The sequence below is a fragment of the Alosa pseudoharengus genome, unplaced genomic scaffold (assembly GCF_046254945.1).
Source record: "Alosa pseudoharengus isolate Yale_2024_CS ecotype anadromous, Long Island Sound unplaced genomic scaffold, YU_APseudo_1.1 YU_APseudo_1.1_scf_6, whole genome shotgun sequence".
NCBI lineage: Eukaryota > Metazoa > Chordata > Actinopteri > Clupeiformes > Clupeidae > Alosa > Alosa pseudoharengus.
In genome coordinates, this window is record NW_027468848.1 from 879,547 (window position 1) to 895,000 (window position 15,454).

The 15,454-nt window shown below is 43.9% G+C and overlaps 1 protein-coding gene across 2 annotated transcripts in view; it reads left to right on the plus strand.

The window, feature by feature from the left end:
- Positions 1 to 1,397: 1,397 nt before the first annotated feature.
- Positions 1,398 to 15,454, plus strand: part of slc7a4 (solute carrier family 7 member 4) — a 24,326-nt gene continuing 10,269 nt past the window's right edge. Inside the window, exons 1-2 of one of the 2 annotated variants that reach the window (XM_076270363.1) lie at positions 1,398 to 1,479; positions 3,797 to 4,895. In XM_076270363.1, the coding sequence (XP_076126478.1) occupies positions 3,914 to 4,895 (982 nt within the window). In that variant the 5' untranslated portion in view covers positions 1,398 to 1,479; positions 3,797 to 3,913. The remainder of the gene's footprint in view (positions 1,480 to 3,796; positions 4,896 to 15,454) is intronic. The other variant, XM_076270364.1, reaches the window with a different exon arrangement.

Below are 15,454 nucleotides of genomic sequence, written 5' to 3' on the forward strand. Positions count from 1 at the left end.
AACATTATGGATGACATTGCTCCACTACAATTCAAGAAAGTTAAGGACAAACAGAAAGCCCCATGGAGGCAAAATCCAGCAGTTAAACTTCTAAGAAGAGAGTGTAGGAAGACTGAAAGAAAATTGCGTAAATACAAACTTCAGATCCACTATGAAATCCATAAAGAGATGCTTCGCACATATAACTCTGAAATTTTCAAAACAGTCTGTTTGGTGACTGTATATGGGTCCTGTATGGTGACTGTATATGGGCTATAGGTCCTGTTCAGCTTCGGACTTGTAACCGGAGAGTTGCCGGTTCGAACCCCAACCAGTAGGCACGGCTGAAGTGTCCTTGAGCAAGGCACCTAACCCCTCACTGCTCCCCGAGCGCCGCTGTTGTTGCAGGCAGCTCACTGTGCCGGGATTAGTGTGTGCTTCACCTCACTGTGTGTTCACTGTGTGCTGAGTGTGTTTCACTAATTCATAAATGCAGAGACCAAATTTCCCTCACGGGATCAAAAGAGTATATATACTTAATATATTTATCTCCAGCAGGGTTGATTACTGCAATGGACAGTTCACAAGCCTTCCTAAAAAGACTATCAAACAGCTTCAGCTGATACAAAATGCAGCAGCTAGGGTTCTCACAAAAACTAAAAGAACTGACCACATTACTCCAATTCTTAAGTCCCTGCACTGGCTTCCAGTAAGTCACAGAATTGTGTTTAAAGCACTACTGCTTGTTTATAAATCACTTAATGGAGCAGGACCTAAATACCTCTCAGACATGCTTCAGCAGTACACACCCTCCAGACCTCTCAGGAGAAAAACCTGTTAGTAAAACCTGCTGTTAGAACTAAACATGGTGAAGCAGCTTTTAGCTGCTATGCGGCTCAGCTCTGGAACCAACTTTCGGATGACATCAAAAAGGCCCCAACTGTAGCCAGTTTTAAATCTAGACTCAAGACCAAACTGTTCTCAGATGCTTTCTGCTAACTGCGCCGAGTTACAAATTCTGAATCTGCCTTGATAATTATTCTACCTTGACTTTTATTACTTTTATACTACTTTTGCATTTTTTTTTTGCTTATTCATTATTCTATAAATCATTGTACCTTGTGTGTTTTATGTTTTCTTTTTATTATGATCTTTATTATTATACTTTACTTTTAAACTATTCTCTGACTATTGCCCTTCTATGCTTTTATCAGCTATTCCTGTTTGCTTTAGTTTATGTAAAGCACATTGAATGACCTCTGTATGAAATGCGCTATATAAATAAAGTTGACTTGACTTGACTGTGACCTGTGCAGATTTGCGTCGATCCGGATTTTGACCAAGAGGAGGGGAGGGGATATATAGGCTACTGTCACTTTAAATGAGGAGAAAGCGGACCGTCCACCCCTAACCCCCGCCCTCGCTTAATCGGACGGTCGTGCTGTAGTAGCGTTCGGATCAGGAGGCTGGGAAACATATGCAGGCGATATCAAAACAGAGGTGAGCCGATTGATTTAGCCTGCTCTTGAACCAAATGTTTTGTAGTGTGTTCGTGTCTGCTGCTGTGTTGTCATCTTTCCTGGAATAGATTCCGGACTCGGAGTTCCACCTGCTGTAGCTTATTTGGCACCTCGCTGCCCCTTATTGTCCGCGGCGCGACTCCTTATGATAAAATACAAAGGGATGGTAGCCTACAAACGGAGTTGGTTCAACATTCACTTCACACAGTTAAGCCGAAAAGAGCCTCATCTATTGTCTGCCTTAAGACAAATACACCTGGAAACAGCCGTTTCTCCATTTTGTTCTAAATTATTCATGGAGCATTTGAGGATAAAACGACGCCCCATACAGGGTCAGCTCTGTGAGTTCAGTTTATGATTGATGATACTTTTTCAACCGAATCGTAAGCGTTATGTTTGATGTAGCCTATCTGAAATCGGGAGAAGGAATAGGGAGATCAAGTATTACGTAATACATCGCAAGCCAGCGAGCCTCGCGGGCTACAGGAGATTTGCCGTTGAGCCGGAGCATCCCGCGAGCAGCCCGCGAGAGCTATCTACGCAGCATCTGCCAACTCACGCTCACGCCACAGCGACGCGCACACAGCGTATGATGTCCCAAGAGATTAGAAAGACAGAAGATATATACATATTATAGGACATATTATTTATCATAATATCATAATGTCCCGAGTTTACATGATACAATCAGGCTACCAGCTGGAAACAGGAGTTTGATGCACTTATCGTTGCTTTGTAAAGTCGAAAAAAAGGAGTAGGCCTACGGAATATTGCCATTATCCAGACTGTTGACAGATGGATTTTGTGACAGAAGTGTGTTAATTACTCCTCTAAAGTGACTTGAAGGCAGTCCTCCTTCCTTGACATGTGCTTATGTAGTAACCTCTTCTACAAATGAACTTTTAGATCGTCTTGGTATTTGTGTTTCTGGGGTCACTATCTCTGTCCTCCTGTGTCTCCTTTTATTTGTCATTCTGTGTCACTCGCACACACACTCACACACACACACACACACACACACTCACACAACACACACACACTCAAACACACACACACACACTCACTCACTCACTCACACACACACACACACACACTCACACACACACAAACACACTCACACACACACACACTCACACACACACAAACACAAACACACACACTCACACTCACACCACAAGCACACACACACACACTCACACACACACACACACACACACACACTCACACACACACAAACACACTCACACACACACACACACACATACACTCTCTCTCACACACACACTCACACACACACACACACAAACACACACACTCACACACACACACTCACACACGCACACAGACACACACACACACTGTACTCAGTCAGCGTGTGTGGTGAAGCTGTCTGAGTTGAGAGGAGCGGAGGGCTACCTGATGCTGGACAGCCTGCTGGGCACCTGTGAGGCGGTGATGAGAGGAGCCGTCTGATTGGCTAGGAGTCCAGAGAGGAGCAGTCTGATTGGCTAGGAGACCAGAGAGGAGCCGTCTGATTGGCTAGGAGAGAGGAGCAGTCCTCTGATTGGCTAGGAGACCAGAGAGGAGCAGTCTGATTGGCTAAGAGTTCAGAGAGGAGCAGTCTGATTGGCTAGGAGACCAGAGAGGAGCAGTCTGATTGGCTAGGAGACCAGAGAGGAGCAGTCTGATTGGCTAGGAGACCAGAGAGGAGCAGTCCTCTGATTGGCTAGGAGACCAGAGAGGAGCAGTCTGATTGGCTAGGAGAGAGGAGCAGTCCTCTGATTGGCTAGGAGACCAGAGAGGAGCAGTCTGATTGGCTAGGAGAGAGGAGCAGTCCTCTGATTGGCTAGGAGACCAGAGTGGAGCAGTCTGATTGGCTAGGAGAGAGGAGCAGTCCTCTGATTGGCTAGGAGACCAGAGTGGAGCAGTCTGATTGGCTGGGAGACCAGAGTCAGGGATGATGAGCAAACTGATAAGATGGTCGGATGATGACTCATCCCAAAAGGAGAAGTGTGTGTGTGTGTGTGTGTGTTTCTCTGTGTGTGTGTGAGTGTGTGTGTGTGTGTGTGTGTGTGTGTGTTTCTCTGTGTGTGGCAGAGAGAGAGAGAGGGTGTGAGAGAGGGTGTGAGAGAGGGTGTGTGTGTGTGTGTGTGTTTACTAAGTGAATAATTTCCTCTCCCTCTCTGTCAGGTTAGTTGGGACTGTGTTTCTGTGTGTGTGTGTGTGTGTGTGTGTGTGTGTGTGTGTTTGTGTGTGTGTGTTTGGTAAGTGAATCATTTCCTCTCCCTCTCTGTCAGGTTAGTTGTGTCTGTGGCTGGACACTGAGGAAGAGGATGGACCACGTCTGACCCCTGACGTCACCAGGCCCCTCCCCTCTTCTCTCTTCTCTCTCTCTCTCTCGCGTGGTTGTCACCATGGCGACGTGTGGGCGGGGCTGCCTGCCGGCCGTGCGTCTGTGCCACCGGCTGACCCGTCTGAAGACGCTGCAGGTGGACGTCATGGCGACGTCTCTGAAGCGCTGCTTGACCACGCTGGACCTGGCTCTGCTGGGCGTGGGCGGCATGGTGGGCTCGGGGCTGTACGTGCTCACGGGTACGGTTGCCAAGGAGACGGCCGGCCCTGCCGTGGTGCTGTCCTTCCTGATGGCCGGCGTGGCCTCCCTACTGGCCGCTCTGTGCTACGCCGAGTTCGGTGCACGCGTGCCCAGGACAGGCTCCGCCTACATGTTCACCTACGTGTCCGTGGGCGAGATCTGGGCCTTCCTGATTGGCTGGAACGTCATCCTGGAGTACATGATCGGCGGGGCGGCCGTGGCGCGGGCCTGGAGCGGCTACCTGGATGCCATCTTTGACCACCGCATCCAGAACTTCACGGAGACGCACGTGATGCGCTGGGACGCGCCCTTCCTGGCGCGCTACCCCGACCTGCTGGCGTCCGGCGTGCTGCTGCTGGCCTCCTTCGTCATCTCCTTCGGCGTGCGCGTCTCGTCCTGGCTCAACCACATCTTCTCCGCGGTCAGCATGGCGGTCATCGCGTTCGTGCTGGTGTTCGGCTTCGCGCTGGCCGACCCGCAGAACTGGGGGGCGCGTGAGGGCGGCTTCGCCCCGTTCGGCCTGTCGGGCGTGATGGCCGGCACGGCCACCTGCTTCTACGCCTTCGTGGGGTTCGACGTGATCGCGGCGTCCAGCGAGGAGGCACGCGACCCACAGAAGGCCATCCCCATGGCGACCGCCATCGCGCTGGGCCTGGCCGCCACCGCCTACGTGCTGGTCTCAGCCGTGCTGACCCTCATGGTGCCCTGGCACTCGCTGGACCCCAACTCCGCCCTCGCAGACGCATTCTATCGCCGTGGATACAGCTGGGCTGGCTTCATTGTGGCCGTGGGCTCCATCTGCGGTAAGTGAGACTGTGTGTGTGTGTGTGTGTGTGTGTGTGTGTGTGTGTCTGTGGGTCAGTGTGTGTGTGTGTGTGTGTGTGTGTGTGTGTGTGTGTGTGTGTGTGTGTGTGGTGTGTGTGGGTCGGAGTGTGTGTGTGTGTGTGTGTGTAGGTGTGTCTGTGTGTGTGTAGGTGTGTCTGTGTGTGTGTGTGTGTGTGTTAGTGTATGTGTGTGTGTGTGTGTGTGAGTGTGTGTGAGTGTGTGTGTGTGTGTCTGAGTATGTGTGTGTGTGTGTGTGTTTGTGTGTGTCTGAGTATGTGTGTGTGTGTGTGTGTGTGTGTGTGTGTGTGAGAGAGTGTTTGTGTGTGTGTGTGTGTGTGTCTCTCTGTATGTGTGTGTGTGTGTGTGTGAGAGTGAGAGAGTTTGTGTTTGAGTCTCTCTCAATTTGAATATGCTTGTTTGTCCTGTCAGTCTAAGTATTTAGTGTACGACACACACACATACACACATGTCAAACACACACATACACACACTCACACACACACACACACACACATATTTGAATGCCATGCTGTACAGGGCAGGGTGGGTGTGTAAGTTTCTGACAGCATGGCTGGCAACAGGTCACTCATATGAAAAGTGTATTTGCACTATGTGCTTCTCAGAACTAGAAAAGGACAGGACAGGAGGTGTCATTGCAAGATATGTTTGTGTATCGAGATAATGTGCGCTCATTTTACTAAATCGTGCACACGTTTTACTAAATAGTGCTCTCAATTTAGTAAATTGTCCGCACGATTTAGTAAAACGTGCACACGATTTAGTAAATTGTGCGCATGTTTTACTAAATAGTGTGCTCGTTTTACTAAATTGTGCTCTAGATTTAGTAAAACATGCGCACACACGATTTAGTAAATTGTGCGCACGTTTTATGAAATTGTGCGCTCAATTTACAACAATTAAAATGAGAGCACAATTTAGTAAAATGAGCGCACTATTTAGTAAAACGTGCGTGCAATTGTGCGCACGTTTTACTAAATAGTGTGCACGTTTTACTAAATCGTGAGCACGATTTACTAAATTGAGAGCACAATTTAGTAAAATAATTGCACAATTTAGTAAAATGAGCCCACGCTTTCTGGATATATACCAAAAAATACCTTGCAATGACTCCTCTAGGGCTCCGTATATACCTGCCGACATTTAGCTTTTAAAAAATCGGGTTTTGGGTTGCCAGGTTTTATGACAACAGGATTGAAATTGAAAGTAAGTCATTGTGTTGGCTATGTGTAGGGTGCATATCACACCCAATTTGGCAACCTGGGAAATGTCAGACTAACAAGAAAAATGAATACATCCATGATTTTAAAATTAAGTTTGATGGTCATGCAATATTCTGGGAGTTTCCCCGGGAGAAATAACAAAACGGGTGGGCGCCGGGAGATGACCTTGAAATACGGGAGAAACTAGGGAAAACGGGAGTGTTGGCAGTTATGGGTTATGCGTTATACCTAACAAACATTCATGCTTAAAGGGATACTCCAGCGTAAAAACAACCAAAACAAAAATAGCCTTACACTTCGGCGGTAGTGTCCATGGGCATCCTACAGATAAACCGATAAACCCTAGGTAGTTTTTACTTTGAAGTAGCCTTTCAATTAAGGAGCGAGGGACATTACAACAATCCTTTTGAACAATGCACCTGGCGTCTGATCACTTATTCCGCTGTCAAACTAGGAAAAGTGAACTAGACACTCCCTACATACATCTGAACCATGTGCTTCAGATCATGCTTCTTAGGTTATCAATATAGGGCCCTGAAGGTAACAAATTGAACACTTAAATGAGATCTGGAGGTTATGTGTTCTTTGAGAAATTGTCAACATGTTAGATACTAATACTTTTAAATGTGACCATTTTTGAACACTTAATAAATCTTTCTTGAAGGATTATAAAACCAAGCATACATGTTCTATCTTGCATCCCATAACACCCAAACTATATATATATATGTCTGTTAAATGTGCTAGCTGCATTATGTGCAACATTTGTGACTTATTTGTCATTTTTATCAACACAAAATACTGGCAGTCTGATGTAGTAGTCACTACCGAAACACTACCGTCACTACCGAACATGTGCTGTCACAACCGAAACATGGGATGTTTTGTTAAAAAAAGATTATATCTAATCATCTGACAAGATAACAGGGTGGTGTTTGGTTAAATATATATTTATAGTAATACATCCTTAAATTTGAAAACGGTATGATCAACTTTATGCGTTTTACAAAGAAATATTGTTTTTAAAATGCAATTAATCTCATAAATGACCTTTATTTTGTGTTAAAAAATATTATTGTTATCAGTTGAATCATGGAAATGCTTTAAGAAAATTCTAAAAAATATATTTAGAAGGTATATGTAAAGAAATGCCTGATAGGTTATCATAAAACTTCTTATTTTGTTAATTTTTATTGTGTTTCGGTAGTGACACATTTTGGGAGAAGGAAAACATTCCAAAACTGTACAAAAAGACAATATGAAATTAAAATGTCCAATTATTAGAAATGTGTACCTTAGATGTTATACAATGCATGTGAATGAAAAGTTTTGGGGAAAAAAGACACTTTTTTCAAAATGTTTCAACCTCTGAATTTGCACGAATTCGGTAGAATGGCCCATATAGGAGGGCGAAGTAAAAACACTTTTACAAATAACGAATCCCGATTACCACTCCACTGCTGTCTGGGACTTTTGCTAAATGCATGAAATACAAGCCTTACAGTGAAAGACGAATAGGCTACCTTCTGATCCTATAATTAACGAAAGAAATGGTTTATTTTAACACAGAGGAGAAGGACGCATTTGGCGCTCGCTGTAGCCTTGCAAAAATAAATCTATATTTTCTGCTAAAACATTAGGCTACCTATTACGTCCAATGTAGGCTATAGGCCTGCGAGACATGTAGGCTACAAAAAGACAATTAGGCTGCACATTCACATCACAGTCAGGAATTATTTGAATAAGAGGGTAGCCTAATAATCTTTTATTTTACAAGACGGTAGACTAATACGTGATAACTGTTTGGTTGACAGCCTTTAAAGTAGGCTCAATTTCATTTTCAGGGAAAGGTTTTTTATGTTTTAGCCTGTTACAGCAGGAATTAGTGACTGGCTTGTGGGGGCGTGGCATCACGATGGTTGCTTTCCATGATGATATCGTCCATCGGCACAACCCTAAAACACTGTGTACAGTATGTAATGGGTTAGGGTCATTAAACAGGAAACACTGTGTACAGTATGAAATGGGTTAGGGTCATTTACCAGGAAACACTGTGTATGTAATGGGTTAGGGTCATTAACCAGGGACTGTGTGTGTGTGTGTGTGTGTGTGTGTGTGTGTGTGTGTGTGTCTGTGGGTCAGTGTGTGTGTGTGTGTGTGTGTGTGTGTGTGTGTGTGTGTGGTGTGTGTGGGTCGGAGTGTGTGTGTAGGTGTGTCTGTGTGTGTGTAGGTGTGTCTGTGTGTGTGTAGGTGTGTCTGTGTGTGTGTGTGTGTGTTAGTGTATGTGTGTGTGAGTGTGTGTGAGTGTGTGTGTGTGTGTGTCTGAGTATGTGTGTGTGTGTTTGTGTGTGTCTGAGTATGTGTGTGTGTGTGTGTGTGTGTGTGTGTGTGAGAGAGTGTTTGTGTGTGTGTGTGTGTGTGTCTCTCTGTATGTGTGTGTGTGTGTGTGTGAGAGTGAGAGAGTTTGTGTTTGAGTCTCTCTCAATTTGAATATGCTTGTTTGTCCTGTCAGTCTAAGTATTTAGTGTACGACACACACACATACACACATGTCAAACACACACATACACACACTCACACACACACACACACACACATATTTGAATGCCATGCTGTACAGCAGGGGTCTCAAACTCAAATGAGCTGGGGGCCAATTCTGCCAATGTCATCTGATTGGAGGGCCGGCTATTTTCTTAAAATGCAATGCACTTTTTTTCAAATACCACACAAAACTGCAAACAGAAAGTGCAAGTGTTTTTATCTAGTTTTAGACACCTGCTAGCAACCTTAGCTTATAAATAAAATAATGATAAAATAAATATTAATACAGGGGTCTCAAACACCCGGCCCACGGGCCAAATCCGGCCCGCGTCCGGCCCAATACCGGCCCGCGACGTATGTCAAAATAATAACGTAATCCGGCCCTTGGGACTTTTTAATTGCGACAAACAACGATACTGATTAAAATAGACGATAGTTCCAAGTACGGTGACAAATCTCATTTGTACTCTGCTCCACTATGTGCTAGACAGCCAGAGCTTCATTCAAACCCAAAATCGCTGCGCAAAGTTTTCAGGAAATACTTGTATTACACGCGAGAAACACAAAGACGTGCATTTGTAATGACGCAGAAGCGATGCAGGCCATAGTGTTGCATAAATTGAAGCAGAAATTAAGCAGAAATAGGCCTACACCAAATGTTGAAAAACGTTTACGTGTGATGAAGTCTTAGGTAGGCTATGTTATTCACCTATTCTAAATCTGAAGGAGAATATCCTTTTGGAGATTATGATCGATCGTCTATTGAATGGAGGTACGTATGTGTGTATACGACGGTGTCCACTAAGCATACCATGCTTATTTCGACCCTCTGCCCAACATAGCTTGGAGGTTGCAGTGGTAATCGTGATGATAGTGTCCGTAATGGACGTGGTACAGACAGCAGAGCTAGTAGAAATAGGGCTCTAAACTACAAAGTCACCCGCAATATGATGCAAACTTCTGGGTACTCAGATTACCCGCGATAGGAACTGATTTGACCAGAATACTTTATTGTAGGCCTTGTGGTTTAGAAACCATATACATCTTAGGTGTTGGTATTGAATTTGGTGTTGAATTTTCCCTGGGGATCAATAAAGTATCTATCTATCTATCTATCTCTAGGTGTTTTCCTGTTAATTTGTTATGTGGGTAATATGAAAAAAGGAAAGTAAACCTGCTCAAATATGTTCATCCAGTATTTACTGAAAGGTGCATAATTTGAGGTGCTTGCCATCCAGTAGCAAATTAGATGGGTAAATTTACCCCCTTCATAAACTTTTGTTTTACTCAAAGATTTTTACATTTACAGTAGGACTTTATCTCTGACCACTTTCAAGCCATGGCCTTTTGAAATTTTGATATAAAAATCCAATGGTGTTGCTTTCCTAACCCTGACGCCTATAGTTTGCCAGGTTTAAAAAAGTTATGAGAGAAAAATATTTTTCTTTGGTGTGAAACACACACATACCTGTTTTTATGCTTTTCATTTGTTTTATAATTTGTATTAATATTTATTTTATCATTATTTTATTTATAAGCTAAGGTTGCTAGCAGGTGTCTAAAACTAGATAAAAACACTTGCACTTTCTGTTTGCAGTTTTGTGTGGTATTTGAAAAAAAGTGCATTGCATTTTCAGAAATAGCCGGCCCTCCAATCAGATGACATTGGCAGAATTGGCCCCCAGCTCATTTGAGTTTGAGACCCCTGCCATATACAGTCACCATACAGGAGCCGATATACAGTCACCATACAGGACCTATAGCCCATTTAGAGTCACAATACAGGACCTATAGCCCATATACAGTCACCATACAGGAGGCCATATACAGTCACCATACAGGACCTATAGCCCATTTAGAGTCACAATACAGGACCTATAGCCCATATACAGTCACCATACAGGAGCCGATATACAGTCACCATACAGGACCTATAGCCCATTTAGAGTCACAATACAGGACCTATAGCCCATATACAGTCATCATACAGGAGCCGATATACAGTCACCATACAGGACCTATAGCCCATATACAGTCACCATACAGGACCTATAGCCCATTTAGAGTCACAATACAGGACCTATAGCCCATATACAGTCACCATACAGGACCTATAGCCCATTTAGAGTCACAATACAGGACCTATAGCCCATATACAGTCACCATACAGGAGCCCATATACAGTCACCATACAGGACCTATAGCCTATATACAGTCACCATACAGGAGCCCATATACAGTCACCATACAGGACCTATAGGGGCCCATATACAGTCACCATACAGGAGCTATAGCCCATATACAGTCATCATACAGGACCTATAGGGGCCCATATACAGTCACCATACAGGACCTATAGCCCATTTAGAGTCACAATACAGGACCTATAGCCCATATACAGTCACCATACAGGAGCCGATATACAGTCACCATACAGGACCTATTCTTAGATATCACCTGACGTCATAGACGTTCACAGACGTTCGCTAAAACTCACCGCCGCCATATTGAGTACCGTGGTACCCACTGACAGGATAGAACGCATTGGTTTGGGTACCAAGTCCGACTCCGAGCTCGCTCGTCAGCCGCTATACCTAAACAAAGATGCCTTCAATCTGTTGTGCTGTGGGATGTAGCAACAAAAAAGGGGACCCAAACGTGTCATTTTATAGACTTCCCAAAGACGAGGATAGACGTCAACGATGGCTTGCAGGGATTAAAAGGGCAGAATGGACACCCACCGGTAGCAGTCGACTTTGCAGTGCACATTTTGTCTCTGGTGAGTAAGGATTTCATAACATAGCGAGCTAGCTACTGTCTATGGCTAGCTATCGCGAGCTAGCTATCGCGAGCTATGCTAACCTAGATATTTGTATACATATGTTACATGACACGTAGGAATATTTTTAAAAAAATGTTAAGCATTAATTAAGAAGGAATTAAGACACTGTGTCTAACAGAAGCACAAGGTTAGAGTAGTAGCTCACTGTTGGCTTTACAATGTAGCTTTCTCAAACTAATGACACAAGCAACTAGTGCTAGTGTCCAGGCAGGGCAATGTTTTCATCATGACAGCCTTATGCTTGTAGCCACTGTTCTGCATCAACTTTATGTGGTGAATACCATTCATTTGAATGACATTGGATATTTTTCTAGTAAGATATATTTAATAGTGACTACTGTTGCTGCTCTGAAACAGTTGGGCTTACTATTCATAACCTAAATTCTGCCTTGTATTACCTTGTTTATTCATTCTGTAATGTCAGTTGTGCTTCCCACCTTTGTCTTGACAGGTGGGAAAAGCTCAAACCCTCTGTGCCCCGACTTTGTTCCAACCATATTTCCCTATCTCAGTTCACCCGACAAGAGGAAGCGGATTTATGAAATGAGGCGATTTGAACACACCCAGGCACTGAAAAGAAAAAGAGCAGTTAGCAGTGTGGACAGAGGAGAGACTGGGATAGCAGGAGAAGAGGGATTGGAGACGTGCAGAGGAGAAGACATACAGGAGATGGACAAGGATGACAGACAGGAGTTTGACAGAGAAGACAGACAGAACTTGGATGGACAAGAGGATGGAGAGGAGTTTGACAGAGACGAAGAGTTGCAGGATATTTTCATAGATGCAGAGGAGCTTGACAGAGAAGAAGAGGGGCAGGAGACTGACATGGGAGATGGAGAGGAGTCTGACAGAGAAGAAGAGAGGCAGGAGACTGACAGAGATGTTGAACTGGAGACAGGCTGGGGTGTAGTTTCGGGCCGTTCCTGTGGAAACGCCTCTTGTGAACACACAATCAAATGTTTGACGAACGAATGCATGAGATTACAGAGAGAAGTGTATAAGCTAAAGGATCAAGTAAGTTCATTGTCTTTCAACCAAGAAAGTTTGAAGGACAAAGATGAGAAAGTACAGAAACTAACTGGTCTGCCTTATTATGCTAAACTAATACTTCTTTTCTCTTTCATCTCACCATTTCTAAAATCTAAATCATGCTTGTCACCTTTTCAACAGTAATGCGCCTTAGAATGAACTTGCCACTTTTTTTTGTAGCCTATTTGTTTCATGTCTCAACATCAACTGCTGGTCGAATTTTTAATAACACTCTTACTGTAATGAATCTCAGGCTGGGTGGGATCATAAGGTGGCCTGACAGAGACCAGATACGCATTAGTCTCCCAATGTGTTATCGGGAGAGCTTCAGCAATTGTACCAGCATTATAGATTGTTTTGAAATATTCATTGAAAAGCCAAAGGAGATGAGAGCGAGAGCACAGACCTATTCACAGTACAAGCATCATAATACAGGGAAATACCTGATCTCCATCACTCCACAAGGGGTCATCAGCTTTGTCTCCAAGGGTTGGGGTGGGAGGGTAAGTGACAAGCATGTAACTGAACACAGTGGGTTTCTGAGCTTATTGTCTCCTGGGGATGTTGTTCTGGCTGACAGGGGATTTAATGTGGCAGACACTTTGGGACTATTTAATGCACGTCTGAAAATACCAGCCTTCACCAAAGGAAAAGTGCAGCTTCACCCAGCTGAAATTGAGTCATCTCGGGGACTGGCGGCTGTGCGCATTCACGTAGAAAGGGTAATAGGTCTTGTAAGGAATAAGTACACCATTCTGCAGGGAACCATACCCTTATCACTGTGTTACGCATCTCCAGATGGACTCTGTCCACTGGACAAGATGGTGAGAGTGTGTTGTGCCCTATGTAATTTTTGTGCCCCTGTTGTTCCATCAGAGTGATGGCCTGTACATCTATGACTTCTGTCAATTACATAGTATATGTTTCTATCTATTAAAGAAAGTTTTGAGAACAGAAGATTAACGTGTAGTCAATTTGTCATTTTACTTAAATACCCATGTTGGGACAAAAGAAATCACATGGTAAGACAAAATTACTATTTACAGATTGCATTTCAAGTGGTAAGGTCCCAATATATCATCACAATAACATTAGACAACTTAAAATATAAAAAAAGTGCTTCATTTTTTCTGTATTTTCCTACATTCACAACATTTCCACACCTTAGGAATTCTAGTCAGCTGCAAGCAAGAAACATGAAAGTGCCCTCTTTTGCACTGTTTAGATGCACAGATAACCACATTCTCTGAATCACCATCCGGTTCACCACAGTAGCATCCTGACTGGGGCTGTTGCTCTGTAATACTGGGGTACTGTGTAATACTTTCCAAGAAGTTCTGGCAGAATCTTTGTTTTAACAAATTGCTCTACTCTGCTGTATGTCTCGTTAAAAAACACTTCATCAAACTGAATTCTTTGTATGAACATCTCAGTGGGACTCCAGACAACAAAGTCACAATACTGTACCCCTGCAATGCACATTTGGACTTGGACTTGTGACATGTACTTGTGATTTGGTTTTAGGGCTATGACGTTGTCCTTCGCCATTAGACAGAAATTGGTGTCAGTGTTGCAGCTATTCATAACAGAGTCTTCCTTAAGTGTAAAGGGGCATTTAATCTCAAGTACACCTCTACCGTGGCAAGCACAAGCAACAATTCCATCCGGTGACGCACCGATCCATGGCCAAGATGTGTTGATGATCAGGCCTGATGTCTGCACTTGAAGATCTGTGTGCCCTTGCATCGCTGTGATGTACTGTGTCCTTGCTGTGGGCTCATTCTTATTTCCCCATCTAGAAAAATACAAAGAATTGTTTAGACAAGCTTCTTATACTTCACTAAAAAACTACAGTATCCCACGTCACTTCCAAACTACTGTGTTAACTCTTCTCTATGGAGAGCATAGGTATGAATCATTTATATGATTCACCTTTTAATTGTGTTCGCCATTGCTTATCCTAGCCATTAGGGGGAGTATTGCACAGGGTGTGGCACATCACAATGGTATTAGGCTCCTTAATCAATTAGGAAGAGGTGTGAAAGGAGGGGACCAGCCGTGAAACACCCATTCCACCTACAGCATGCTGTCAGCGCATTGCACAGACACTGTATTTACTTAGGCTATATCATAGCACTTTAAGAAGAAATGTAAAAAGTCTGGTACTTAAATATGAATTAGTTGATGGCAAAATTGTTTGTATTAAAGCAATATAGCACCAATGATCGTGGGGTTGGTAATGGATATTCCCAAGGAGATGGTTCGGCCATAACCAGAAAACTGGAGGCCGGTGGCCCATGTAAAACGCAGTTGTGACTCGTGGGAATATCCATTGCCAACCCTATGATCAACCGTGGTGTATTGCTTCAAATGTCTTTGACAAATGAAATGAATACCAGCACTGTGAGAGTTCCTTTAGTTATGTGGTCTTTCCTTATGCATTTATATATTTACCTCATAGCCTCTGTGGACAGCTTACAGGACCTGGGATAGCAAATCCTTTTAATCAGGGACACAGCGCTGTCTGTCCTGCTTGCCTCATGGAACACTGATGCTGTTACTCTCCCAGCTCTCTGCTCAAACCAAAGCTTACTGCCTGCCTGTTGTCTAGTTGCCTCTTCAACTGATAAGCACTGAAATATTTTGTGACGGTTAATGCTATTTCAACACGATGCAGCTATTAATGTAAACATAAGAAAAAAGTGATTGACATAACTCACACGATATCAATTACTGTACACTACCTGGCTACCAATTCAACAATACGTACCTCTTGCTCAGTTAAATGAAGGTCATTGAAGACCCTCTCACTCTCTGCTAGTAACGTCCTTAGATCAGTGCCTATCAGAGCACTGTTGTAGAGGTTTGAAAGTGGCTCGGGCAA